Here is a 26,679-nt window from a genome sequence, read left to right as displayed (position 1 = left end):
CTGGCTAGGGAGCAACCCACATGGCGAAGCAGACCTCTCCTATCTCACCCGCTGCTCCCCTCAGCAGTGTATTTCAGAGTCTGCCTATTCTGCTCCCCATTCTCTCTGGTAAATCCTCTCACACACACCCCCACCCCCACCCGTCCCAGCTCTTGTATGCATAAATAAACAAATCTTTAGAAAAAATAAAAAAAGAACAGGGTTGTAAGCCAGAGGTGCGGGTTGGGGGGAGGGGGTCGGCAAGGGGAGGGTGCAGGGAGGGGTGGTAGTGAGATGACTTACCAGAGATAATGAGGAGCAGAACAGGCAGATTTACTGAAATACACTGCTGAGGGGAGCAGCAGGTGAAACAGGAGTGGTCTGCTGTGCATGTGGGTAGCTCCCTGACCTGCTGGGGATCAACCTCTTGCTGCAGTGGTTGGCGATAGCTTGATAGTGCTGTCTTTAACCCCTGTGCCACCAGGGAGGCCCTCAGCAATATTTTACAGTTTTTTTAAAAAGATTTATTTTTTTATTTAGTTATGCATACAAGAACTTGGGTGTAGACCAAAGGTATGGGGGTGTGAGAGGATTTACCAGAGACAGAGTGGGGAGCAGAACAGGCAGATCTATGGAAATACACTGCTGAGGGGAGGAGCGGGTGAACAGGAGAGGTCTGCTGTGCCATGTGGGTTAGATCCCTGGCGGAGTATAGAACTCATGCTGCAGTGGCTGGCAATAGCTTGATAGCACTGAGACTTTAGCCCCTACACCAGGAGGGAGACCCCCAATATTTTAGTTTTCATCACTAAATCTTTTGCCTCCTTTGTTAATTCCTAACTGTTCCACTCTTTTTTTTTTTTTTAAGATTTATTTATTTATTTATACAAGCACTGGGCACAGTCAGAAGCGCGGGAGGGTGAGAGACTTCACCAGAGCCAGAGCGGGGAACAGAACAGGCAGACAGACAAAATACACTGCTGAGGGGAGCAGCAGGCAGAAGAGGTCTGCGCACCATGTGGGACCCTCCCCCGTGGCTGGGGATCAAACAGGCGCTGCAGAGGCTGCGGGCAGCTTCACAGTCCAGCGCTCAACGGCTGCGCCACCAGGGGAGGCCCAGTAACTGTTTCACTCTTACTGTAACATAATTGATTTTTGTAATTTCCTTTTCAGTTTGTTCATATAGAAATGTATGAATTTGTATGTTTGACTTTGTATCCTGCAACTTAGCTAGATTCATTCATTACTTCTAACTTTTTTGTAGAATCTTTAGCGTTTTCTACATATAAGACCATACGAACAGAGTTTTACTTTTTTCTTTTCAGTTTGGATCACTTTTATTTCGTTTCTTGTCTGGTTGCTCTGGCTAGAACTTTCAGTTTTGTGTTGAATAGAAGTGGTGGAAGCCAGCATCTTTGCCTTGTTCCTGATCCTGTAAGAAAAGCTTTCTGTCTTTGACCATTGAGTATGATGCTTGTTGTGGGTTTTCCATACACCTTTTACCATGTAGAAGTAATGGCCTTCTATTCCTAGTTTCTGGTTGTTTTTATAAAAGTTTGTTGCATTTTATCAAATGCCTTTTCTGCATCAATTCAGATCATGTGAGGTTTTCCTTCATTCTGTTGATGTGACATATGACATTGATTTTCATATATTGAAATATCTTTGCACTCCAAGAATAAATTCCAACGGGCCCTGGTGTCAGTTCTAATTAATATGCCACTGAATTATTTGCTAGGATTTTGTTGAGGATTTTTGCATCTATGTTCATCAGCAATATTGATCTATAGTTTCCTTATAGTGTCTTTGTCTATCTTTCATATCAAGGTAACAGTAGTTCCATAGAATGAGTTAGGAAGTGTTTCCTTCTCTTCAATTTTTTGGAAAACTTTGAGAAAGACTGGCATTATTTCCTCTTTAAATGTTTGGTATAACTCATCAGGCCCAGGGCTTTTCTTTGTTGGGAGATTTTTGATTACTAATTTAATCTCCTTATTTAGATCTATTCATATTTTCTATTGATGATTTAATGTGGTTTTGTGTTTCTAGGAATTTGTCTACTTCATGTGTTATCCAATTTGTTGTCGTATAACTATTCATAGTACTTTCTTATGCTCCTTTTTATTGCTGTTGAAGGTGTAATAATGACCTCACTTTCATTTCTGGTTTCAGTAATTTGAATCTTCTCTTTTTCTTATCCCATCTAGTTTAGTTTGTCAACTCTGTTGATCTTTTCAAAAAAACCAACTTTTTGTTTCATTGAAGTTCTCTATTGTTTTTCTATTTCAATTTCAAATATTTCTGCTTTAATCTCTATTATTTCCTTCCTTCTGCTGGCTTTGTTTTAGTTTGTTCCTTTTCTAGTTACTTAAATAGCAAAATTGGGTTGTTGCTTTTACATCTTTTCTTGTTTTTGAATGTAAGGACTTACAGCTATAAATTTCCTCCTCAGCACTGCTTTCACTACATCCAAAAAGTTCTAGTATGTTGTGGTTTTGTTTTCATTTATTTCCAAGTATTTTCTTTTTTTTTTTAAGATTTATTTATTTATTTATTTATTTTATTTATTTATTATTTATTTATACAAGCACTGAGTACAGTCAGAAGCGCGGGAGGGTGCGAGAATTCACCAGAGCCAGAGCGGGGAGCAGAGCAGGCAGAAGGACCGAAGTACACTGCTGAGGGGAGCAGCGGGCGGCAGGAGAGGTCTGCGCGCCATGTGGCACCCTCCTCCGGTGGCCAGGGAGCAGCTGGGGATAGAACCGGCACTGCAGAGGCTGCGGGCAGCTTCACAACCCAGCGCTCAACTGCTGCGCCACCGGGGAGGCCCTATTTCCAAGTATTTTCTGATTTCCATTGTGATTTCTTATTTAATCCATCGGTTGTTTGAACATGTGTTGTTTGATTTAGTTGCTTATAGTTCTGTGAATTTTCCAATTTTCCTGTTGTCACTTACTTCATCCTGTTGTAGTCAGTAAAGAGACTTTGTATATCTATCATTCAAAATCTACTGAGACTTAACTTGTGGCCTAGCATATTGTCTATCTGGGAAAATGCCCCACATCGCTTGAGAAGATGTATTCTGTTCTTGTTGGGTAGCATGTTCTGTACATGTCTATTAGATTTAGTTAGTTTATTGTGTTAAGTCCTCTATTATTTATATTTTGTAGGTTGCTCTATCCAGCATTGTGAGAGGAATATTGATGTCTCTAAATAAAATTGTAACTGTATATTGCTCCCTTCAATTTTGCCAGTTTTTACTTCATATATTTTGATGGTCTTCATTAGGTACATAAATGTATAAATTATTACATTTCTTTCTGTGCTGAACCTTTTTATCATTACATAATGTCCTTCTTTGTTTCTTACCACATTTTTTAATTTAAAATCTACTTTAGTGACCCTTATTGAAGCTATAGCTGCTTCCACATTGCTGCTGCAGTCAAAAAGGTGCCCAGAGTGATCGTTTTCCTTGACAGTCACCATTCTGTTTGCCACATTTGCAACATTTCAGGAAAACACAGTTCTGCCTACCATTTCCCAGGTACAGACAGACCTTTGTTAATATTGACATGTTTCCAGAGGCCAGGGCAGCAGAAATGTTCTATATATGGAGTTTTGTATGTAGCTACCAGAATAAGACTTTTGAGAAGTAGTTTGTTGAAATAAAGACAGTATGTGGGGTAGGGGTGGTGAGAGTGAGTGAGATGACTGCACTGAGAAAATCCAGTGGCAAGTGGCATTGATCCTAGCCATGATTTGGGTTATTGCCCAGAAAAGCTTTAGGTGTCAAGATCAGGATAAAACACCAGTCAAACTTTTGATTCTGAAGATCAATAAAGGGAATAAAGAGAGAAAATCAATCAATCAATCAATAATAGTCTTTTGTCGATACTAGTATAGCTACCCCTGCTTTCTTTTCATTATAGTTTGCATGGTAACCATGGAAATCCATCCTTTCACTTTCAACCTGTGTTTTTGGGGATCTCAAGTGATTTACTTACAGAGAGTACATAGTTGGATCATGCATTTTTATCCATTTTGTCAATCTGTCTTTTGATTGGAGTTTGTTCATTTATATTTAATTACTGTAAAAGGAATTTACTTCTGTCATTGTGCTATTTGTTTTCTATATTCCTTACAGTTTTTTTGTCACTTGTTTTCTGCATTACTGTCTTTTCTGTTTAATTGCTTGTTTTTAGTGAAATTTAAATTCCTTTCTCATTTCCTTTTGTGTGTGTTCTATAGCTATTTTTCTTTGTGGTAACCATGGGGATTACATTTAACATACTAAAGTTATAACACTCTAATTTAAATTTATACCAGCTTAACTTCAGTGACATACAAAAATCTGCTCATTTACAACTTTGTCCCCACCTCTTTCAGTTGTTGATGTCACGAGATTACATCTTTATATACAGTGTGCTCCAAAACATATAAGTTAATAATTCTTTTAATTGCATTGGTTTCTCAAATTATACAGAAACCAAGATTTGGAGTTACAAACCAAAATTACAGTAATACTAGCTTTTACACTAATAATGATTTTTTTCTTTAAATGGATTAGTCTCTAAAATCATGTTGAAAACAATTACAATTACAAACTACTGTTAAAATAAATTTTAAAATGTTTGTGTATATGAATCAACAAAAAAATCCTTTACCTAACACCTATACGAAAATAAATTCCAGACCTAAATAACAAAGAATTTTTAGAAATTCACAACTTTATGACATGGGGTAGGGAGAGTTTTCCTTAAAATGACAGAAATGTAGATCATTATATTTTATTAATATTTATAACTTTTGCCCACAAAAATACCATTAAAAGAATGAAAAGGCAGGCAATAGAGTGGGTGGAGATATTTGCTTCTATATATTACAACAAAGGACTTGATTTAAAAATATCTGACTCTAATTATACAGTAATTGCCTAACAAGTTAATGAAGAAAAGATAATAATCCAATACAAAAATAAGCCAATGCCTGGAAGAGGCACTTCACACAAAAGAGGATATTCAAGTGGCTGAAAATTTTATGAAAAGATGCTCAACATGAACAGTCTTCAGAAAAAGGCAAACTAAAACCACATTTTGATAAAGGTCACATAGCTAGGGGATTTGAACCTAGACAATGTGTTAACCTCTCAGGTTCTGTTTGCTCATAGATAAATTGAGCATATTAATGTCTAGCCTCAGGAACTTAGGAGGAACAAGTAAAACAATAGAAAACTGATAACTATGTACACAAATATAGTGAATTATGTACTGAAAATCCAGAACTAGAGACATAGCAGTTAAATATTCTGTCTAAAAATTAGCACAAATCATTTTTTTTTTTTATAGAGGCATGCTTTATTTATTTGTTTGCTGGTTTGTTTGTTTGTTTTGTTTATACATGCACTGGGTACAGTCAGAAGCGCGGGAGGGTGAGAGAATTCACCAGAGCCAGAGCGGGGAGCAGAGCAGGCAGAAGGACCGAAGTACACTGCTGAGGGGAGCAGCGGGCGGCAGGAGAGGTCTGCACGCCATGTGGGACCCTCCTCTGGTGGCCGGGGAGCAGCCGGGGATCGAACTGGCGCCGCAGAGGCCGCGCGCAGTTTCGCAACCCAGCGCTCAACCGCTGCGCCACCGGGGAGGCCCTAAAAATTAGCACAAATCATTTTACCAAATGTTTATGAACTTTTCTTCTTACAAGATTTTGTCTTGTTCTTTGTCAATTCTCCCTGATCCCAGGGTGCATGCTGCTACCAAATTAACTCACTGAGAGTCTCAGTGCATAAAAGAGCACAGACTAGACACTTAATCATGGTCCTATAGATCTGCCTCATCCTATCTCTCACTGATTTCTTTTACGAAGCTTAGCCCAGTTCATCTACCATTGCTGCCTGTCTCCTTCCCATAATAGTTACAAATGCAACTTTATTGAAGTCTTATGACAATCTAATCGTGTATTATTGCTTAAGAAATTATTATTTAAATTTCACAAGAAATTGAGGTTTAGAGTGAACAGCCACTTACCCAATGTCACAGTAATGTTCAATGACAAAGTGGAGATTTGAAGTCAGGCTTACCCAATTCCCAAACCCACAGTGTTCCACTGTCTCCTAACAGCATCAACTGATGTCCTCTAGGCTGAAAGGTGAGTCCAGGTGTCCCTCCTCCCAAACCTTGGCATTGTCTTCTGTGTAGGTTCTTGGGGGTGGGGGGATTTCACACAGCTCTTTCCTCTCAGAGGAAAAGCCCCTCCGAAAGAAACATGTTGGGAAATGAAGTGTTGTTTGCAAGATTGGGGGCTAGAGGGAGTTTCTAGAACTTTCACCTGGATCCCCCCAATTCCCAGTGGGTCTACCTCAGTCACTCTTCTGAATTCACATCTCCCCCAAGTCCCTTCTGCAAGGCTTATATTGTTGGCACCTCACCTGGACGTAGCATCACCTGGCCTGAACTAAGAAAGCCTAGATCTGGGGGCCAGGTTGGACCACAATTTCTCCTCTCAAGAAGCCTCTCCTTCCAAGCTGCCTGGGAGGCTTCTGGAAAGGCAGGGCCAGTATTTGCTGAAGGAGGAGGCTGGCACAGATGGTGGCAAATCCCAGCATGGTTCCTCCTTCCCCTCTTCTAGCAGGGCAGAAGAGGCAATATTTGTGTCCAAAACAGCAGTTCAATGCTAGGTATTGATTTGGGGACACAGAAAGTAATGGGAACCTGGGAGGCAGGAATCCCTCCCAACCCCACTATCACAGAATAGTGATTCACTATGCACCAGACCAATTCTAAGTGCTTTACATGCATTAATTTATGCGATTACACAATAACTCCATGAAGTAGCTACAACAACCACCCATTTTACAGGTAAGAAAATATAAATAGTAACTTGTAACTTGCCTAAGAAAGGACAGTAAGCAGATCACCCACCTATAAAGCAGGGATGCCTGTCCTACACCTATATAACATAAGGAGATTTACAGGCCTTCACATTGGCAGTAAGTTTCTTAATCTGGAACCGTTACAGTTTTCCCCCTTTCGCCTTTTTGGGTGTAGGTAAGCTGTTTCCCGTGGGGCATAGGTAATGTGGATGCAGAAAGCCCCTGGGAAGATCCAGAAGAAATTGGTAACCTCGGAAATGTCTCCAGGCAGGAAAATTGAAAGGCTGGGGATAGGGTGAGAATTTACTTTTCATTGTGCTTATAAAAAAGATATTTAAATTGTAAAACTGTAAAAAAAAAACTGCGCAGGCGCACGTGGGTTTTGGCGCCCCGAACCCCTTGAGGGCGAGCAGTGGCTGGGTGGCTAGCCGCTTCGCCAGCCAGCCGGCCCTGAGTGCTTTTCCCGACGCGTCGAGGCGGGCTTTTTCAGATGCGGAGGAGGGAGGGAGTACGTTCCCCAGCGCTGTGGGGACCTTGACTAGACCGGGACTGGGCACGGCCTGGGGATTGGGGGTGCCCTGGCTTTGGCGCGTCGGGGGTAAACCCCGCCCAGGTCTCCGGAATAAAGGCCGTCCCCGCCCCCGCCGACTGCGGGGGTCGTTCCCGGTCAACAAGTCCTCTCTCTTTTGCGGTGTCCTCACCCGTCTCTCGAGCTCCCCACCCATCCCCTAGAGGGGCCAGCTCCCTCTTCGAGCGGCTCGGGCGAGGGCCGTACCATGCCCAGCCCAGCGCCCCGAGGCCGCCCGCCGCCGGCTCCCGCGGGCTCTCGGGTGCAGACCCCGCGCCCTGGCCGCTCTCCCGGCCGGGTCACGCCCGGCTCCTCCCGACGCCTGGAGTCCTCCTTCTCCGTCGAGGCCCTCCTAGCCCGGCCCGGCCCCCGCGCGCCCGCCGCCTCCCTGCGGTCAGTCTCCGCCTGCGCTGCCCCGGGGCTCTGGCCCGCAGCCCCCCGGCCTCAGGCCCGGCTTGTGCCCTGGGCGCGCCCCGCGGCGTGGCTGCCCGCCTGCCTGAGCGCGGGCCTCTACCAGCCGTGCCCCCCGCCCGCCGTGCGGGGGCTGCGCGGGCCTCACCTCTGCGGCCTCCAGGCTCTCGGTGTCACAGGTACGAGGGTCTCCGGACCCGGGACATGGGGGTGGGGGGTGGGGGGCGGCCGAAGAGTGGAGATCGCCACCGTGGGCACGGGATGAAGTCCCTGCGTTGGAAAGCCACCTGTGGTTGGGCTTGGCCTTGCAGTGGAAACCTTGTGACCCTTGACCTTGCAGTTGAAACCCCAGCGAGAAGCTCACGCAAGGGTTCCGGAGGAGGGAGGAACTGGGGAGCGCGGAAGGGTCGGGTGGATCTGAGAGGGCTCGGGAAACTGCCGAGGCCAGCGCTGGGGCTGCAGCAGGACCCAGCCCTGCTCCCGGCTCCAGCTCCGGTCCCTGCACTAGGGATTTAGAGCGCCCTGCGTTTGACACACCGCATTTGGATAACGCTTAGTAGGGCAGACTCTTCTCACCGCCCTGTCTTAGCGGGGGGTGGGGGAAGCGCGGGCCCGGGTGGTACCGTTCAGTGAGGAGCTGCTGGGAGCTGGCAAATACCCAGACTCGGGTACCTGCTCCACTGCTCACATCTGTGTGAACGTAGTCTCCACACCTAACTGCTCGGAACCTGCTTGTTCCTGCAATGGTACCGTAGGACTCTGGAGCACAGGCACTTACATCCCAGTGAGAATTTAATTGTTAAGGCAACTTTAACATTTATTTGTTAAGTTTAATTGTTAAGGCGACTAGCATTAACATCTATTTATGGGCCTCTCCTGGTGGCTGGTGGCGCAGCGGTTGAGCGCTGGGCTGCAGCGGCAGTTTGATCCCTGGCCACTGGTGAGGGGCCCACAAAAAAAAAAAAAAAAAAAAAAAAACACCACAAACATCTACTTACACAAATGTTGGCCACCTTGGGCCACCTGGCTCATACTTTCCCAGGTAGCCACCAGGAAAACAGGGGCACAGTTAATGCATGCCCTCCCGTACCAAGACCCTTGTGATACAGCGTTATCTGGCTCCTACTCCCTGGGCTTCCCCCACCGTACATTTCCTCAACTCCTTCCCGCTGAATATTTCCCCCTCTGTTGGAGAGAAACCCCTCTGGTCATGCCACTGTGTCTGGGAGCCAACTTTTCTAACCTCCCCACACAACCCAGGCCTGAAATGCAATTTACTACTTTATATTGCAGTTGTCTCATTTTCAAATAAGTGTTTGTGTAGAAATTACACCCACACAGTTCAAAGGTCAAAATGTTTACTAAGTTATATGAAGAAGTTTCCTCTACCACTCCTGCCCTCCCCTCAGCCACCTGCTTACCCCCACCCTACAAACAGCCAGTGACTTCTGTTTTATTCTTCCAGAGGTATTTAATGCATACTTAACACCTAAATACACACTCATCTGTGTGTATACATGTATGCATATGTGGTATACACACACATAAATATAATATATATATATATATATATATATTTCTCCTCTCCCCAACCCCCATATTAGACACATTGCTCCACATCTTACTCTTTTTCACTTGGCCATATATCTTGGAGATTTTTCCATATCAACAGTCAGAGTTTCTTTACACTGTAGAGTAGTCCACTGTAAGGATGTGCCATAATTTATTTAATCAGGTCTCACTGATTGTTTCTCATCTTTTGTTAGTAAGCTTATGATAAGGCTAGTGGGGTGAGTGGTTAGGGTCCCAGGTAGCCAGGGCCTTGCCTCACTCCCTTACTGGGGCAGTTTGTCTGCCAGTCCTAGAGCCTCCCCAAGGCTAGTGGGAGCAGAGGAGTCTTACTACTGCAGCTGCCATTCCTCAGTCTGGAACATTCCTCTCCCCCATGCCCAGTGGCTCACTTCCTCATTTCTTCCAAGTCATGATGCAGATACTGTCCCCTGGCCATCCCTGCTGGCCTACAGAGTGGTGAGCTGAATAGCACCTTTGTGTGCACTAGAGAAGGACACTGCTTCCTTCAGTCAGACACAGCACCTTGCCAGAGGACAGGATTTGGCCTATGGAGAGTAGGCAGGATTTCAGACACCACTTAGCTTCTCAGCTGGGTACCTCCACTTACATCTCAGCTGCCCCCTCTGTGGAGAACAGCTGCACAGAGTGACCCTGTTCAAGGTCACCTCGGTGAGGTGAGGTGGCTATCCTTTATAAAGATGCAAACTGTCCTACCCCTAACACTCACATATCCTTTCCTACTTTATTCTTCTCACCAACGATAATCACTTCCTAATATACACAAAATTATACTTATTTCCCTTTTTTACTGTTATATAATTTTGTTTGTCCTAGAACTGTGCTTGTCGCATAGTAGACATTCAGAAAGTATTTGCTGAATGAATGTTAAAAGGGTCAGCAATTGGTGATTTCTCCTTCCCCCACAGCATGGGATGTCCTGAAGTTGCCAAGAAAAAAAAGTGAAAGCAAGGAAAGATGGAGGAGGGGGCAGCTCTCTTAAGGCCAGAGGCTAAGTTACTCAGCTAGAGAACAGTGGCGCAGTAGTCTCAGAAGATTATCTATCCCTTCCTATTTGTTTTTTCTCCTTTCTATGCAGTCGCTTTTCGCTACCTTCTTACTGTGTTCCCTGGTCATAGGCAAGGCAGGGCAGTGGAGCTGTGTGCTTGGGCTCTCTACCCCAAGGTGGGGGACCGATGGGTGCTGGATAACCTCCCCTCCTGCTGTTTGCCCTTTAGGCTTGGAGCTGGCCCACTGTCCAGGCCTCTGGAGTTCCCCAGACTGGGCCCCAGCTGAGGATCTTCAGGACACTGAGAGACCCCAAAAGAGGGTTCGAACTATGTTTAACTTGGAGCAGCTGGAAGAGTTGGAGAAAGTGTTTGCAAAACAGCACAATCTGGTGGGGAAGAAGAGAGCCCATTTGGCAGCCCGGCTCAACCTTACAGAGAACCAGGTGGGAGCAGGGACTCCTATAGGGCCTGGACCACAACTGGGGACAGATCTCTCTGGGAGATTTGAAAAGGACTTTGGAGGAAGACATGGGCCGTCGTCCTCTGTGCCAGGCCATTTGGGGAGATAGGCCCTAACCATTGGCACACTCCCTGCATGATGAAAAAAGCAGTCCCATTCAAAGTCACATCATGGGAACAACATACAAAGTTAATCTAGAACTTTATAATGTTATCTTGCCATGTGAAATAAGTGGCTGACAGTGAAATTAAACAGGCTTTTAAGAAACTAGATACTATTTTGTTTTAATTCCCTTTACCTCATATTCTCCCCTAGCTACTGCACAATTTCTCTGTTCTTTTCACAGGCAAACTCCACAGGAACTGCCAGTGTTGTCTCCATGTCCTAACCTCATCTACTCCTTAACTCATTTCAGTACAAATTCTTTCCCTACCACTCCACTGAAATTTCATCAAGGTCTCTAATCTGTGTTGCTCAAGTGAACAGATACTTTTCTTTCCTCATCTTACACTACACTCAGCAGCAGTCAGCATTTAAACACTCCTTCTCTCACAGAAATACTGCTCTGCTTCCAGACGCCGCATTCTCTTGGTTTCCTCCCAACTCGCTGGCCTCTTCTTTGCCCCTGTGTAGGCTACTCTTCTCTGTGGCCTCAAATTTCCCCCCCCTGCTGATCTCATCTATTTCCATAGCTTTTTTTTTAATAGACTATTTAAAAAATTTTTTTTAATATATACTAGAACCAGGGTACAGGCCAGATGCGCAGAAGGTGAGAGGATTCACCAGAGCCAGAGTGGGGAGCAGAACAGTCAGATCTACTGAAATACACTACTGAAGGGAGCAGCAGGCAAGACAGGAGAGGTCTGCTGCGCCATGTGGGAATCTCCCCGGCCGGCTGGCTGGGATCGAACCCGCGCCGCAGAGGCTACAGACAGCTTCACAGTGCAGCCCTCAACAACCTACGCTACCAGGGAGGCCCTATTCCCATGGCTTTAAATAAATAAATATATAAATGATCCCCAAATTTCTATCTCTAGCCCACTCTCTTTTCCCTCTTTTCTGACTTGTACTACTACCTTTCTGAGGTCTCCATTTGGGTATCTTATGGATACTTAGACAAGTCTAAATCTCAATTCTTGATATTTTTTCCCCCAAATCCATTCCTTTCCCCACACAAAGCCCCACTCCCCACCCAGTTGCTCAAAATGCTTACTCATCCTAGATCCTCCTTTTCTCCCACATCCAATCTATCAGCAAGCCTTGATTGTAACCACTACTGCCAAAATGCAGCTGAAGTTGTGTTATCAATCTCCCTTGTCCCCAGTTCATACCAGCCCCAGTTCTTGCTGGATCACTGCAATAGCTTCCAAGCTATCTCTCTATACCTGTTTTAATTCATTCTTCACACAACAGCAAGATGTGCAATTCACTTAAGATGTAAATAGGATGATGTCACATCACACTTAAAAGTATCAAGGTTGATACTCCTTACCCCTGGACGTCACAGTCATGGATGATCTGGCCCCTAGTGACCTCTCCATTTTCCCTATTTGCTTTTTCCTCTCACTCTCAGATGTTTCACCCCTGCTCTCCTCCTTTCTGACCCTCAAGCTTGGTTCCACCTTAGAGCCTTGCTATAGGTCGTCCCTAGCCCCAGCTTACTTTGTTGCCACCAGGATGTCCTCTCATCCCGAGTGCTGGTTCTCAAGGATGCTCAAGTTACTCTCATTCGTACTTATATCATTCTCCCCGGGTTTGTTATTAGTCTCTCTCCACTAGACTATGCCCCTATTGAGCAGGGACTATGCCCTTTTGCTCACCACTGTATCATGATCACCAAGGGTAAGGCCTGTTACCCAATAAGAGCTCAACAAAGACTCACTGGATGAGTAAATGGCAACTGGAATTATATGGAAGAGTATTTTGGAGGAGATGCTTCCCTTTAGAAGGAAGGGCAAATTTTGAAGAAAGGAATAAGTGCTGCAGGAATAGGGTAAGTGCAGTGGGAACCGCTGGTCACAGTCTGATCTCTGCCCACTGCTTCCAATTATAGGTGAGGGTCTGGTTCCAAAACCGCAGGGTCAAGTATCAGAAGCAGCAGAGACTGAAACTGCCAACTGTGTCTGCCATGACTGCATCCCCCGTCAAGCCCTCTAACAGCTTGGACACCAGCATGCAAAGAGAAGACGCCAAGTCAGGAGTGGACAACTAAGCACCAGGACAGAGGCTCAATCCAGCCTGTCTGGGCCAGTTCTTTCTGAGGGTACCCACTGGAAAGAACTTCCTTCCCTACATCCTAAGAAGAGACTCATCAGGGCCAAGAGGCACAAGAGGAATATGAACTATCAAGCAGTTCCTTTCTCTATATATGTTGACCTCTGGGAGTTGGAATAATGTGAGGTCAGATGCACAGACTTTGACCTTCAGCTATGTCCTTCACCAAGTTACTGAACTACTGAGCTTTTTTCTTCATCTATATAATGAGTATATTGATCATTTAGACCTCCCAGGGCTCGAACAATGTCTGTAAAGCACTTACAGTGTGCTAGGCCCAGTGCTGAGTTTGCAGTAGCTGTTAAGGCTTATAGCTCTCTCTCATCTGGGGGAGCAGTGGGTGTACCAACCCTGACCTCTCCAGGGATCTTTCCCTGGCCTGGCTGTGGAGGAGGAGTCTCTTTGAATCAGTGCCTGGGCATAGAGGACTTCTCTACCACAAATGGAGTTGAGGGCAAAGAGGAGGGAAAGGCAGACCATTTAACCCACTTTCTCTCACAGAGTTTTCCCAAATATTCTTGTTTTGTCTGAATTATTACCACTTTCAGAAGGAGGTCAGGCCCAGTTGCCTCCTTGGAGTAGATATGCTACCCTAACCACCAATTTTCTCTCTAGACGCCAGCCTTGACTCTTTTCCATCTTCATATAGAATAGAGAAATTTGACTCTGCCTTTACCAAGGCATTTTGTCATAAACTCAGAAGTATTTTCACACAGTGGTTTTTCCCTTTCACAGCCCTGACTTTAATCCCTTTCCTACCCAGGCATATGCTTGTTTTCTCTCAGAAACCCTGTGAGGTCTGCCACCAGAACTGATTTCTCTAGCTCTCTCCCTCTGGGCCTTAGAATCTAGAAGGGCTTCTGGGTGCTGAGGTGAGCTGGTGGAAGGAGATCCGCCCTGCCACCTGGTGGTGAGATAGAGTAAAGTCAGTTTTCTGTAACGCTTTCTGTTGAGAGCGGAAAGGGCAGGGAGCAGAGACCACAATCCTCCAGTCGCAGATACCAACCAGTTCACAAACTTGAGGGTACCAGGGCCCAGCTTTAAGAACCCTTCTGTGTCCCTGTATACAGGAAAATGCTTCATAATGCTGAACCTAACATTAACTGAAGGAACCCAAGTACATCTGCCTCTTCCAGGAGCTATTGGCTCTTTTAAAAAAAAAACCAAAAAAAAAAAAAAAACCAACAAGGTTAAGTTACCTATTCAGCAGTTAGTGGACTCTACCCAATCCCAAAAGTGGTGTCCACCATGGCACCATAGCAGACGCAGACACTGGTCTCTTTTCAAAGAGCACAGAATCAATTGGAGAACAAAGCTGACTGTAGACCCCTGTAGCCCCTGAAGCGTCTGGGAAAAGAATAAGCCGAGCTTGGCTTTTGGTAGTACTGTCTGTCCTGCCCAAGAGGGTCCAGGAAGAGAAGTCTGTGCGGACTCTGTAGAATGGACACATGGGATAAGCTAGTCCCTTCCCTTCAGGTTGGGGGTCAGAGAGGATAGAAGTGGTCAGCTGCTGTGCCACCCCTCAGCTGGGTCCCCAAAGCGCCTGACTCAAGATGGGCCACTGGGTGGACAACCACTGGCAGACGCACTGATACATCAAAACCACACGCACACACTGGGTCTGCTATAGAGGTGTCCGCGGCACACACTGGCCGCGAAGACACAGATGGAAATGCACAAAGGCGGACCCCGCTACACCCGGTCAGCGAGCGAACTGACCTAAACACATGATCAGAGGAGGGATCCCAGGGCCGACAAGCGAGCGCGCAAATCCGCGCGGCCTCGTGGACACTCACGCCCGGCGCGGGGGCCGGAGGGGGCGGGGCCTCTCGGGTCGACACGAGGTCAAGGGTCAGAAGGCGGAGGCGCGCCCAAGATGGCGGCCTCCATGTGCGACGTGTTCTCCTTCTGCGTGGGCGTGGCAGGCCGGGCCCGGGTCTCCGTGGAAGTCCGCTTTGTGAGCAGCGCCAAGGTGAGGCCGGTGCAGACCCGGCGGGGGGCCCCCACCCGGTCCGGCCTCGGAGCCAGCCCCATGGGACCCCATGCCGGGAGTCTGGGGGCTCCTTTCGCACGTATGTTACACTGAGCACAGTCGCTGCTCGCTGTCCGGAGCCTCCCAGTCTGTCCCTGCGCACAGGATTCCGGGGCTGTCACGCGGTGGATCGGGTCTTCAGGGTTTCAGTGCACCCCCGCGGAGCCGGGCCTATCTGCCTGCGGCCCTGCCACTCCAGGCCGGGTTGGGGGACCTTGATGCTGGACAGAGGGAGCGACGGGCGGGGACGTGCTGAGTGAAGGGCACTGAGGTACAAGACTGGATCCTCAGGGAACTTTTTGAGAGTTTGGGGTTGGGGGGAGGCAAGAGCCTTCACCAAGGCCCTTGGAGTACCACGGAATTTGGAAAGTAAACATCACTTAAATCCTGTGTTTGCTAAGTATGTGTATATTAAAATTCCATTTTCAGAAACTGCTTTTGATGCAGCCCTAAATCTTTGGCTAGGAACAAACCTATTTGTACGTATTCATTTTAAAAAATTGAATAATAGTCTGTTTCATGGGAGAGCCACAGTTCACTCAACCAATTACTTATTTATGGACTCTGTTGTATCTTTTAACCATGAGGTGGAAGGTCTGGGAACTCTGTGCACATATGTATGCTTTTATTGTATCTAGCACTGAGTATTTTCTTTCTTAGTTATCTTTGCTGGTCGATAAGCACAAATTGGTATCACTTTGTTCTCATTTACATTTCTTTGTTTAATAGTGAGGTTGAATAATTCGTTATGTGTAGCGTCTGTGCTTACCCTTGGTCCTTGCCTAAGATGTCAGCCTTCTAGTCATCTGTCTCCTGCTCTCCACATCTTCATACCAATCCTCTTTCTCAACCTAGCCTTCCATCTGCCCTCTTCTCACTTCAGAGGAATCTGGAGCATTCCTCTTCCTTGTCATTAGGTCTCCAACATCCTTGGCTGCCTCAGATGCTCGCATCTCTATCTTTACCTCCTTGGCTTCTAGTACTCTCCATTAGCTGACAGTTTGATGGTGTCTCCATTCCATCACTCCTATGTACAGATATACCTTCACTTAGCCCTCTGTTTCTACCTCTTTCCTTTTTCCCCCCCTCTCACTTCATCACTTCAGTCACTCTCCTTGCCCATTTGTCCTATCCAAGCCTTCTTGTCAAAACCCCAGCTCAGGAAGAGTGAGTTGACTGCCCTCCCCATGCCTATACCTGGTCACATACCTATCCCATCTGGTGACAAGATTGATTATCCTGGGTAGGCTTTTTGCATCTGTATTCATCAGGTGAGATTGGTTTGTAATTTTTTGTATTTGTGCTGTCTTACTCGGGTTACCACATTAGGCATATATGCTTGATTTTTTTTTGGGGGGGGTAAAGTGGAGCTTTCCCTTTTCCCTCTGAATATTTCAAGAACATGATATTTGCTTTTTCTTGGTTTGAGAAAGTAGACAAGGGGGCCTCACATAGGAGTAGTTTTTGACCACTTTCTCTGTTTTTACCTATATCTCTATTGCTTCTATAGATATTGCCAGGAATGACTTTCATATTTTTACCAATCGCTATGCCAGGGATAGACCAATCAGTACAGAAATTTGACCATATATAATGGAAGCCAACCCAAATGTCCTACTGATACACATCAGTCAGATATCCCCACTGCTGCTTAGTCTGCCTAGGCTTTCCTCCTTTTGAATTCATTCTTAGCAGTTTTTAGTTTTCTAGAAAATCATTATTTTAATAAAATTTTAAATTTACTACATAGTCTTAAGAGTTTTGCATCTTTTCTAAAAGTTACTCTTCAAATTGGAAATTTTTGGCCTGCTTTGTGCCCTTTTAGTTCAGCTTCAGTTCTCTCCACTTCATGGTAATATGGAGTGGAACTGTGTTTCTTGAGACACGTTTTGAAGGTGAGTGTTTTCAGAGAAAATCAACTCTGATTCTTTTCCCTTTGTTTTAACTACCAAATATTTTCTATATTTGGTTCTCCAGAAAGAGGGAGAAAAAAATTAATATTTATCCAGTATTGAGCGCTGAGGTCACCAGAGATGCTATGGATCCCTGTTCATATATTTTTGTCCCACAGAGGAAGGCCAAATTTTTATTTTGCCAGATTGTGCCCCAAGAGCTACTAGGCATGGCTATAGGGCTCCAGGAAGACAACCAGAGGTGCCATAACAGCTTTGCCCAGCTGTCAGCTGTGTCACTATCCTGTTAGAGGCCCCAGAGTTGCTCAGAATAGCCCATGCTATTCTGACTTTGGGAGGTATTCCTGTCTAGCCATAGCACCAGTGCTAGAAGAAAATAAGGAGCTACCTGGGAAGCCACATGACAGGACATTTCACTACTCTGCTGAATGATTTTTCTACATTTTTGTGACAGTTCAACGTTGGCAGAGGCATCACCCCTCTTTGTTAAGTGGATGGTGAGAGTAAGTGCCTGGCAGGCCTAGTGACTGCCTGGATTCTGAAGCTGTCTCCTGAGTGAGTCCCATTGTACATGAGGGATGACAGTTCAGTAATGGTTTTCTCATCTTTCACCCTTTATATGAGTGCTTCTCAAACTCCAGCATGCATATGAATCACTGGCACATCTTGTTAAATTGCAGGTTCTGATTCTGCAGCTCTGGCTGAGATTCTGCATTTCTATCAGTCTCCCAGGTGATACCCATGTTGTCAGTTTCTCACCTCACTTTGAGTAGTAAGGAGCTAAAACTCATGAGCTACATTTACCTATGCTACATCATTGCATCCTGAAAACTACCTTAGCTATTATTAGCTACCTTAGCTATTACCATAGCTATAAGGATTAACAACAAGTTAGCTCTAGGACCAAGGACAGTCATTCCTTTCAGTGGAACACCTGAGAAGTTGTTGGGGACCAGGTACTATGGTAGGTGTCACAAGTACCCAGCCAACTAGGGAAGTAGGACACATTCCTGCTGTGGTATTGACTTTCTCTGCAACCCTGAGCAGTAGCATCATTGCCAGGATCCTGAAGGGGCACATGGGATTCAGAAGGGACTGCGCTGTCATTTCTAGCTCCTGTTCCAGGAGACTGCAGCCTGCTCTGAGCTTTGGCCCTGCTCTGGCCAGTCTAAAAATTCTCTGAGTGGTGTGAGATGGCTGACATGGCACTCCCTGTCCAAGGCCTTCTGCCCTAAACAAACTGAAAGCAATGTGACTGAAAGTAGGTCAGCACTGCATTTTCAGAGGAGGCTGTGTGAGGGATGCTGACCATGCTCCATGAACCCTCCCAAGGCAGAGACCACTGCTGAGTGGGAAGCACCTGGGGGTGAGGCTGGGTGGCCCTCTGGCCTTTGGAGCCCTGTCCTCTTTCTCCTTATGGCCATCCTTTTCCTTCCCTGCCCTTTTAGGGGAAAGGGCTATTTGCCACACAGCTGATCCGGAAGGGAGAGACCATCTTTGTGGAACGGCCCCTGGTGGCTGCACAGTTTCTTTGGAATGCACTTTATCGCTACAGAGGTGAGCTCATCGTGCCCACTCCCCATGGCTGATGACTCTGGGATTCTGGGTATTGGGAAGAAAGACCGTTTTCCCTTGGAGAACCTTGCCTGAAAACCATGCTTTTGTCTAATCTCAGGCACTTGGGTGCAGTGAGCCTGCAGGTGAGAGACTGAAGCGCTCCCTAGGGGAGGACTGTCATGCAGGTAGAACTCAATCTGGCCCATAGGGAACTGGACGTCATGCTTAAGGACTCTGCCAAAGAGAAGGCCATGTGCTCCTTGGTCAAAAAAGACTGACATAGGGGTCAAAAGCTAAACTTTGACCAGCCACATGCTTTTTTCACCCTTTTCATAGGCTAGAGAAAAACTGAAAGGAGGGTCAGAATGGTTGTAGAATGTGGGGAAAGCCCAGTTTGGCAGGGGAGGAAAGCCCTACAAATAAAGTCCCATCAAGACACAGAGTCTGACAGCATGGATGGAGACTCCAGAGAGAGAAGAGGAAATCACTGACTTTGTTTCTTTAAAAAAAAATATATTTAAAGGGGAGATTTATTAAGGAAAGGGACAGAAGAATAAAGGACACTTGCATAGACACAAGTGGGCAGGAAGAGCTGCCCCAAAAGGGACAGGTTTGGTGAGAGAGGCCTGCATGGTTGCAGGCAGGCGGCCTGCAACCACGAGAGCTGCCTCCACTGAGGGAAGTCAGTGAAGAGAAGTCCCAGCATGGTACAGGTCACAGACAGGCAGGAGGCTGCTGCCCTGCAGAGAGAGAAAGTTGGTGAAAAGAAACACCTGCATAGTCACAGGTGGGCAGACAGACTGCTGCAAGGAAATCATTGACTTTTGAATGAATGAAGCTCATTAACTTAATTCTTTAACACAGTCATTCATTCACTCGCTTCCCCAACTTTTGTTAAGCACCTACTGTGTGCCAGGCACTATTCTAGCTCTGGGGATACTGCTGTGAAAAGGATAAATATGGCTGCTGCTCTCAAAATACTGACATTGTCATGTCTGGCCCTCTCCATCAGCCTGTGACCACTGTCTGCGGGCACTGGAGAAAGCAGAGGAGAACGCCCAGCGGCTAACTGGGAAACCAGGCCAGGTTCTGCCACACCCCGAGCTGTGCACTGTGCGCAAGGACCTCCACCAGAACTGTCCCCAATGCCAGGTGAGCACCCCTGGGGAGTGTACTTGAAAGGAGGCTCATAAAGTCCTCCTCAGGGAGGCAGAAATAAGGACAAACCTGGTCACAGCTCTTGAGAGCCACAATGTAGGGTCGAGATTGCAAAGGCTCAGTTACTGTTCAAGTTTTGTCCTCCCTGTTTTGGCCCCATTGTCCAGAAAATGGACTTGGTGGGAGCTAGCTCACTTCCTGGGATCCTGGTGGAGACTCTCCCCTCTAGCTGCAGAGCTCTGTTTCCTTCCCATGAGTTTACAGGCCTGGGTCAGAAGCGCCTCTTACATGCTCAGAGCACCCTATGCTCTGTCGTACCACTGAGCTACCACCCAGAGCTCTTTGTGGAAGGAGTGCAGCTAGAGGATGTGAGGACCATGTGGGATGTGTGTGCCTCAGCCCACGGCCAGATCCTAGGGTGCTGACCTCCACCATCTTCCCCAAACAGGTGATATACTGCAGTGCAGAATGTCGCCTGGCAGCTGCTGAGCAATACCATCAGGTCCTGTGCCCAGGCCCCTCCCAAGATGACCCTCTGCATCCTCTCAATAAACTGCAGGAAGCATGGAGGTAGGTAACATTTCATCTGTTCTTCCCTTTGTCCTTCCCTCCCTGCTTGCCTGGGCTCAACAGATATAACCGTTTTTCTTAAGTTACCATGCCCTGGATTTTATCCATTCTTAGGATTAAACAGGGGTCACATCAGTCAAGCCCACCTTACCCTCCTCCCTACCCGCTTTCCTCTGAGCTGCCAGCACCACCATCCAGCACATTTTACATACTCCCAGAAAGAAGCCCATTAAGCCCACAGGGTTGTAAAACCAAGTCCTTGCCAATTTCTCTCTTTGTGGGACTGCTAGGAAGGATTCTCTGTAACAATCAGACTGGGCTTCCCTGAACTCAGATACTAGGGTGGGGGTAGATTTCCAGACCCAATATTTTTCTTTCTCCCCAGGAGTGTTCACTATCCACCTGAGACAGCAAGCATCATGTTGATGGCACGGATGGTGGCCACAGTGAAGCAGGTGACTCCATCTGCCTCCCAGGCAAACTGACTCTGGCCTCATTCAGTTCTTGACTTCAGTCTCCTCCTCGCCTCAAATGCTGACTTGGATGCAGCAATTCTGCTGAGCTTTTAAAAGGAGAGCTGCTTGCTCCATAAACCTTAGGAGTAACTAACTGTAAATCTGGTAGGAGGAGAGGACAAAGGTCATCTTGTCTATAGACTGAGCTAAGGGAGGACTTCTCGTGCAGCAGAATCCATGCATTCAGTTTCTGAGCACCACTTCTTCAGGACTGCATCTCCTGCATGAAGTAGGAGGAGCCACTCAACTCTCTGTTTAATATTGTTGCTCCTCAGGCTCATTCTTCTGTTTTTCCTAGTGTTGTTGACTTGGCTAGTTTGACCCCAGTTGGGGAGTTGGTTGGGTGTGGGTAGGGTGGGGAGGAAGGCCCCAGGGAGTGTAGAGGGCTCCCTAGAAACTCAAGTGTGATGGTGTTCCCCCAATGGCAGAGGCTTTAGAATCACAGGCTGCCTTCCCATGTAGGTGGGAGTGACGGTAAGGAAGCAGATGTCCAGGAGTCCACATGTGTACCCTGAATGTTTGCTTATTCACTGCAGGCGAAGGATAAGGATCGTTGGATCAGGCTCTTCTCCCAGTTCTGTAATAAAACAGCCAATGAGGAGGAAGAGATTGTCCACAAACTCCTGGGGGACAAATTCAAGGTCTGTTGATCACCCTTTACCCCCAATAGCCTGGTGAGGACACATTTGGCCCCTTTCCTACCACAGGAAAGGCTGAGAGCCTGGAGCCAAAAATCTATTTAGAGGACTTATATTTCTACTACTATTTAATTTTATGACCTAATGTGGGCCTAAAATTGGAAAGTGGGATGACAGACGGAGGGGTGAGGTACTCTGGTGTAAGAATGTAGGACCCCACAGTAGGATAGCAGTGGGCAGTTACGGGGTGATGGGAAAGGAAGGATTGGGAATCCACAGGATCAAGGAACCATGTGAAAAGGAGTATTTGAGTTGACAGTGTATTGGGCACTCATTCCCATGAGTCAGATGTTCTCACTGAGCACAGCAGCGCTCCCTGCATGTGCTACCTAGAGGTGGAGGCAGGTGTGTGAAAGAATGTCTGGACCACACCTTCCTAAGAGGAATTTTAAGGGAAGGAGGGGGACTCCTGCTGACAGGAAGTCAGAACAGGAAGCCTGGAGGGTGGTGGTGAGGATGGATGTCCTAAACCAGGCTGCCTCAGCCCCACTGGTACCAGTACTGGAAAATAGGAGTTTGGGGGTGCTACCCTGCAATGGAGCAGGCCACAAAACTGCTCTTTGTAGGTAAGGATTGTGGCATTCCTTTGCTCCCAGAAAAGCCTGTCTACGGATAGGGCCCTTTTCTTTCCTCCCCTCACCTGGTATTCTGGGCTGTGCCTGGATGCTAATGGGAAATTCATAGGGAAGCAAATCTTTCCCTGCTTCCCTTACACCAGGGCCAGCTGGAACTTCTGCGGAGACTCTTCACAGAGGCCCTTTATGAGGAAGCACTTAGCCAGGTGAGCATGGGGAATGTTCAGGGGCCTCCCAGCCCCGCTTGCTCTCCAGGAGCAATTGGGTGAGCATCTCTTGTTCCTGCTGGGACAGCTGACTGGCTCTTTTGGAGTTGGGATAGGGCTGACTCATGGGAGATTTCCTGACAAGAAGAAAAGCAAGTGACTGTAACCTGAGTGCTTATTGCTCTTTCCCCCACAGTGGTTCACTCCAGATGGATTCCGGTCTCTCTTTGCTCTCGTTGGTACCAATGGCCAAGGAATTGGGACCAGGTTAGGAGAGAATGTTTCAGAGTTTTGGACTTGGCCCTCGGGGATTGGGTGGGAGATTAATGAGGAAGGTAGCCCCAGCTTTGTTCAAGAAAACTAGGGTGGGGCAGGGTGTGACTGTGCCAGCATTCTGGACTGGACACAGTGGTGGAGTAAGAAAGATTGAGGAAGTAGAGTCTGCTCTTGGGAGCACTGGTCTGTTGGGGAAAAAGGGATCTCATCCTCAAGAAAGAAATGGGCTTAAGTTGCCTGGGGTGGAGAGCCCTGTGAGCGGGGCCTCCTTCTCCAACTATGGCTGGCTGGGACCCCCAGCTCCCTGAGCCAGTGGGTTCATGCCTGTGATGCTCTGGAGCTGAAACCTCAGGACCGAGAACAACTGGACAACTACATCGATCAGCTCTACAAGGACATCGAGGCAGGTTGGTAACATGGAGTCTTCACCTTACCCAACCTTGGAGATCCATCTCCCCGCCTCCCCAGTCAGAAGGCAGACACACAGTCTTCCCCCAGGGAGCTTTGAGTTCATGGTTGGGGAAGGTAATCCCTGTGTGCCAGTGGAAGCTTCACATCTGTCACTAGGACATGCAGACAAGAAATGCCCTGAGATCCATACAGAGGCTTGTTGCTAGAGTTGGACTTCGGAAGATGGTGGGGGATGAGGGGGGCTCACAGATAGGGCGATAGTGTTTATAAAAAAGCAAGACTTGTGCCTCTGAGAAGCAACTTCAGGTAAATGGTAGGGATTGGCAGGTGGAGCATCCTGGTAGGGTGACAGGACAGTGGAACCAGTACCTGTCCTTGTAAGCCTGGTTTCTTTTTCCATCTAGAAAATGGATAGAATAACATCTGCATGTTATTGTCTTACAGCAACTGGCGAGTTTCTTAACTGTGAAGGATCTGGCCTCTTTGTGCTTCAGAGCTGCTGTGAGTCAACAGTGCTGTGGAGGGAGGGCCTCGCAGCCACAGTTCAGCTCTCTTGTTTGGCCCCTTCTAGGCTGATGCAGTTGAGTCTGGTGCAGGGTTAGGTCTTCAGTTTCCTTTAGATTCCCCTGGATCATTTGATTCCACCATGTTTTCATTTATACATTCATCGGACTGCTTGTGCCTTAATATGTTTATATACAAAACATTGCAGTGGACTAAGCGCTGTCTTAAGACAAGGGCACATATCTCTGATTCTTGCAAAGGGAAGTGTGGACTTTGCACCACCACTGCCCTGTGAGATTTGGCAAGGGAGTGTCATGAGAGGGTAGGAGGCACTCAGGATCCTGGAGGAGGAGCTCATGCTAGAAGGTGAGTCTCATCAGCAGCTGATGGAAAGAAGGAGAGCCAGCTCAGGCTGTCATCTTTTCCAGATCTCAGCCTCCCAGCCCTAACCAGCCTCTGGTTTCCTCATTGCAGACCCCTCCTCCCAGGCTCTAGTGCCATTCTCTCCCTCCCTAACTCAGTTCTCAGAGGGCCTGGTTCAGTTATCACCAGATGTCCAGTAGCAGACAAGACTGAGTTAAGTGGTGTGGTTTGGTGTTCCTTTCATAGCCCTGTTCCTCCCTTTGCAAGATAGAACACAGCTGAGGATCTAGTTGACCCGTGAGGAGAGCGGGTGGGAGAGGGGAGTGATGTGGGAGTCTATTTGTGCCTGTGCACTGTGGCCTTCAGGAAAGAGCACTGGTTAGGGATTGGTTGCCAGTACTTACTCAACTTTAGCAAGGATCAGAGAACATGGAGAATGGGACCCACTGCTCTGCAGAGTTGAGGCTGATATTTTCATTAGTCAACTGTCCTCATTACCTGCTTCTTGTGATCCAGGCAACCACAGCTGTGTTCCCAATGCAGAGACTTCCTTCCCAGAAAACAACTTCCTTTTGCATGTCACTGCCTTGGAGGATATTAAGCCAGGAGAGGTGAGAGGGGCCAAGAGCTGGGAGTGGGGAGGAAATGGACCTTTCATGTTTTCTCTTGGGGTCAGGAACAGCATTGGATGGGGCTTCAGGGGCTGTTGGGTTGAATCCCACACTCCCTAAGACATGAGTCTTTTCCCATTGGGAAAGCTCTAACCTCACTTCTTCAAAAAATAATTCCTAAAAGAGATAGCTGTGCACCCAGGTTCTTGTCTCCAGCCCATTTTTATAAAAAAAAAAAAATTTTTTTTTGGTAGTTCCTAAGAAATCAGGAGAAATGGCTCATTGTGGTTTGGACCATGGGGTGCTAGTAGGGTTTGGGGGCCTGGCTGTTAGCACAGGACAAAGAGTTTGGTTGAATCTTCTTCCAGAGTGTTGCATCAAGATAACCTTTGACCTCAGAAACAGACCTTTGCCATTGACTGCCTTTAACCATGGCCTGAGACTAGCTGCAGTCCCCTCTCAGCATCAGACATAGGATGTTGGGGCAGTGGTTGGAGATAAGGCAGTGGTAGGGAGGCCATTATTCCATTTGATAGAGAGCACAGGCCTTCAGAATCTGCCCCCCTTCTCTGCCTTCCAGGAAATCTGTATCAGCTATTTAGACTGCTGTCAGCGGGAGCGCAGCCGCCACAGCCGCCACAAGATTCTCAGGTGCCTGCCGGGGATGTGGTGGGCAGCTGGGCTCTCGGGTCCTATTTCCTGATGACTGCTTGACTATTCACTCTCACCACTGTCCTCCCACCCCCTTCAGGGAGAATTATCTTTTTGTCTGTTCCTGCCCCAAATGCCTGGCAGAGGCAGATGAACCCAACGTGACCTCAGAGGAGGAGGAAGACGAAGAGGAGGAGGAGGATGCAGAGCTGGGGGATGAGATGACTGATGTGTGATGTTGCCTGCCTAGAAAAGGCCCTGCCCCAGATCCTGCCGGGAAAGGGGGCCTTCCCTCAGAGAAGAGGCTTGGAAGGAACACCCCAATCCCGTTGCCTGCTTCCCCTCCTTCCAGCTCTGTTTCTGCAGGCGGGTAGGACAGAGGCTGGACCCTAGGCTCTCCATCCCCCACCAGACTTCACGCCCTGGACACTGCTGCTGAGCGGCTTGGGCTCTGCGCTATACACTGAGCCTTTCGAAACTGGCCTTCCCCTGAGGCACTTCACTTCAGGGTGTGAATGGCTAGAACCATGTCAGGGCTTAACAGTATTTCTTCCCCTTGGCCCCATGGCCATGCTTACCCATCCGCCTGAGGCTCCACCTTCTCAACTTGCTAGTGAGAGTTGATAAGGCAACTGTTCAGCTGCTTACATAGCTGTGAGGGACAGGAAAGAAGAACTGGGCATCCAGAGGACCTTCCCTATGGCTCTCTTCCATCAGGAGAACACTGAGCCAGGGGGATTATGTCCCTCTCTCCACCTCCTCACTCTCACCATCCAAACATCTGGGATAGTAAAGATTAACCTCTCCCCCAGACTCTACAATCTGCACTTGTGCCTTGCCTCGTGGGCTCTGGCACAGTGGCTGGCCCAATTGGGGTATAGAAGGGGCCGCTGCCTCCCTCAGGAGGAAGGGGCATGTGGGGGATCTTTACCCTTTCCTCATACCCTTGTCCCACTGAGGACTCCAGCAACATGGCTGAAACCTGGGTGTTGACATGCCCATGCTGCTTAATTCAGGATGCTCTAGAGTCTTCCTTGGGACCAAGTTAAAATGAATCAGTGAGACGCCTGGCCTCAGTCTCCATCTTTAGGATTTCCACAGAACATTGAAGTCTTCCAGAAACCTAGACTTGCTGGGCTACTCTGAGATCAGCCCTGACTGTGTCCTCTCCCCTCAGATTAGCACTACCCCTCTCACTCTTAGGTTGGATGCTGTGGGAATTACAACCCATTACTCTCAGTTCCTTCCAGCCTACCTTCCCTGAGAGGCCTGCCACCACCCCACCCCCCTGAGGGATCCCAGGGAGGGCAGGTGCCCCACAGGCCCTTTCCTGGATTATGGAGCCAGATGGAACCTGCCTGTCTGGCCTATTGGGTTCTTCACAGAAGCTAGCACCCCCTCCCACCCTGCCTGCCCACTATTCTCAATAAAATATGAATGGTGACAGGCCTCTGCAGGAATGCTTTGTGAAGAGTGGTTTAACAGGCTGGCTGTGGCACACAG

At 47.4% G+C, this 26,679-nt stretch overlaps 2 protein-coding genes across 2 annotated transcripts; both read left to right on the top strand.

Annotated features, from left to right (window-relative positions):
• Positions 1-7,620: 7,620 nt before the first annotated feature.
• On the top strand, positions 7,621-13,074 carry NOTO (notochord homeobox; the record flags this gene model as incomplete). Its single annotated transcript, XM_084234838.1, has 3 exons — positions 7,621-8,002; positions 10,631-10,845; positions 12,916-13,074. The coding sequence occupies 3 exons, from the start codon at positions 7,621-7,623 to the stop codon at positions 13,072-13,074; spliced, it is 756 nt and encodes a 251-aa protein (XP_084090964.1).
• Positions 13,075-15,012: 1,938 nt separating this feature from the next.
• Positions 15,013-25,412, top strand: SMYD5 (SMYD family member 5; the record flags this gene model as incomplete). Its single annotated transcript, XM_084235552.1, has 13 exons — positions 15,013-15,108; positions 18,530-18,638; positions 19,651-19,790; positions 20,245-20,366; positions 20,752-20,821; positions 21,418-21,522; positions 22,298-22,360; positions 22,557-22,627; positions 22,937-23,043; positions 23,492-23,548; positions 24,431-24,525; positions 25,106-25,176; positions 25,277-25,412. The coding sequence occupies 13 exons, from the start codon at positions 15,013-15,015 to the stop codon at positions 25,410-25,412; spliced, it is 1,242 nt and encodes a 413-aa protein (XP_084091678.1).
• Between the last annotated feature and the right edge of the window lie 1,267 nt (positions 25,413-26,679).

The sequence above is a fragment of the Talpa europaea genome (assembly GCF_964194135.1).
Source record: "Talpa europaea genome assembly, chromosome: 6".
Classification (NCBI taxonomy): Eukaryota; Metazoa; Chordata; class Mammalia; order Eulipotyphla; family Talpidae; genus Talpa; species Talpa europaea.
The sequence above is the reverse complement of the archived record's forward strand: the minus strand, read 5'-3'. Positions and strand labels throughout refer to the sequence as shown.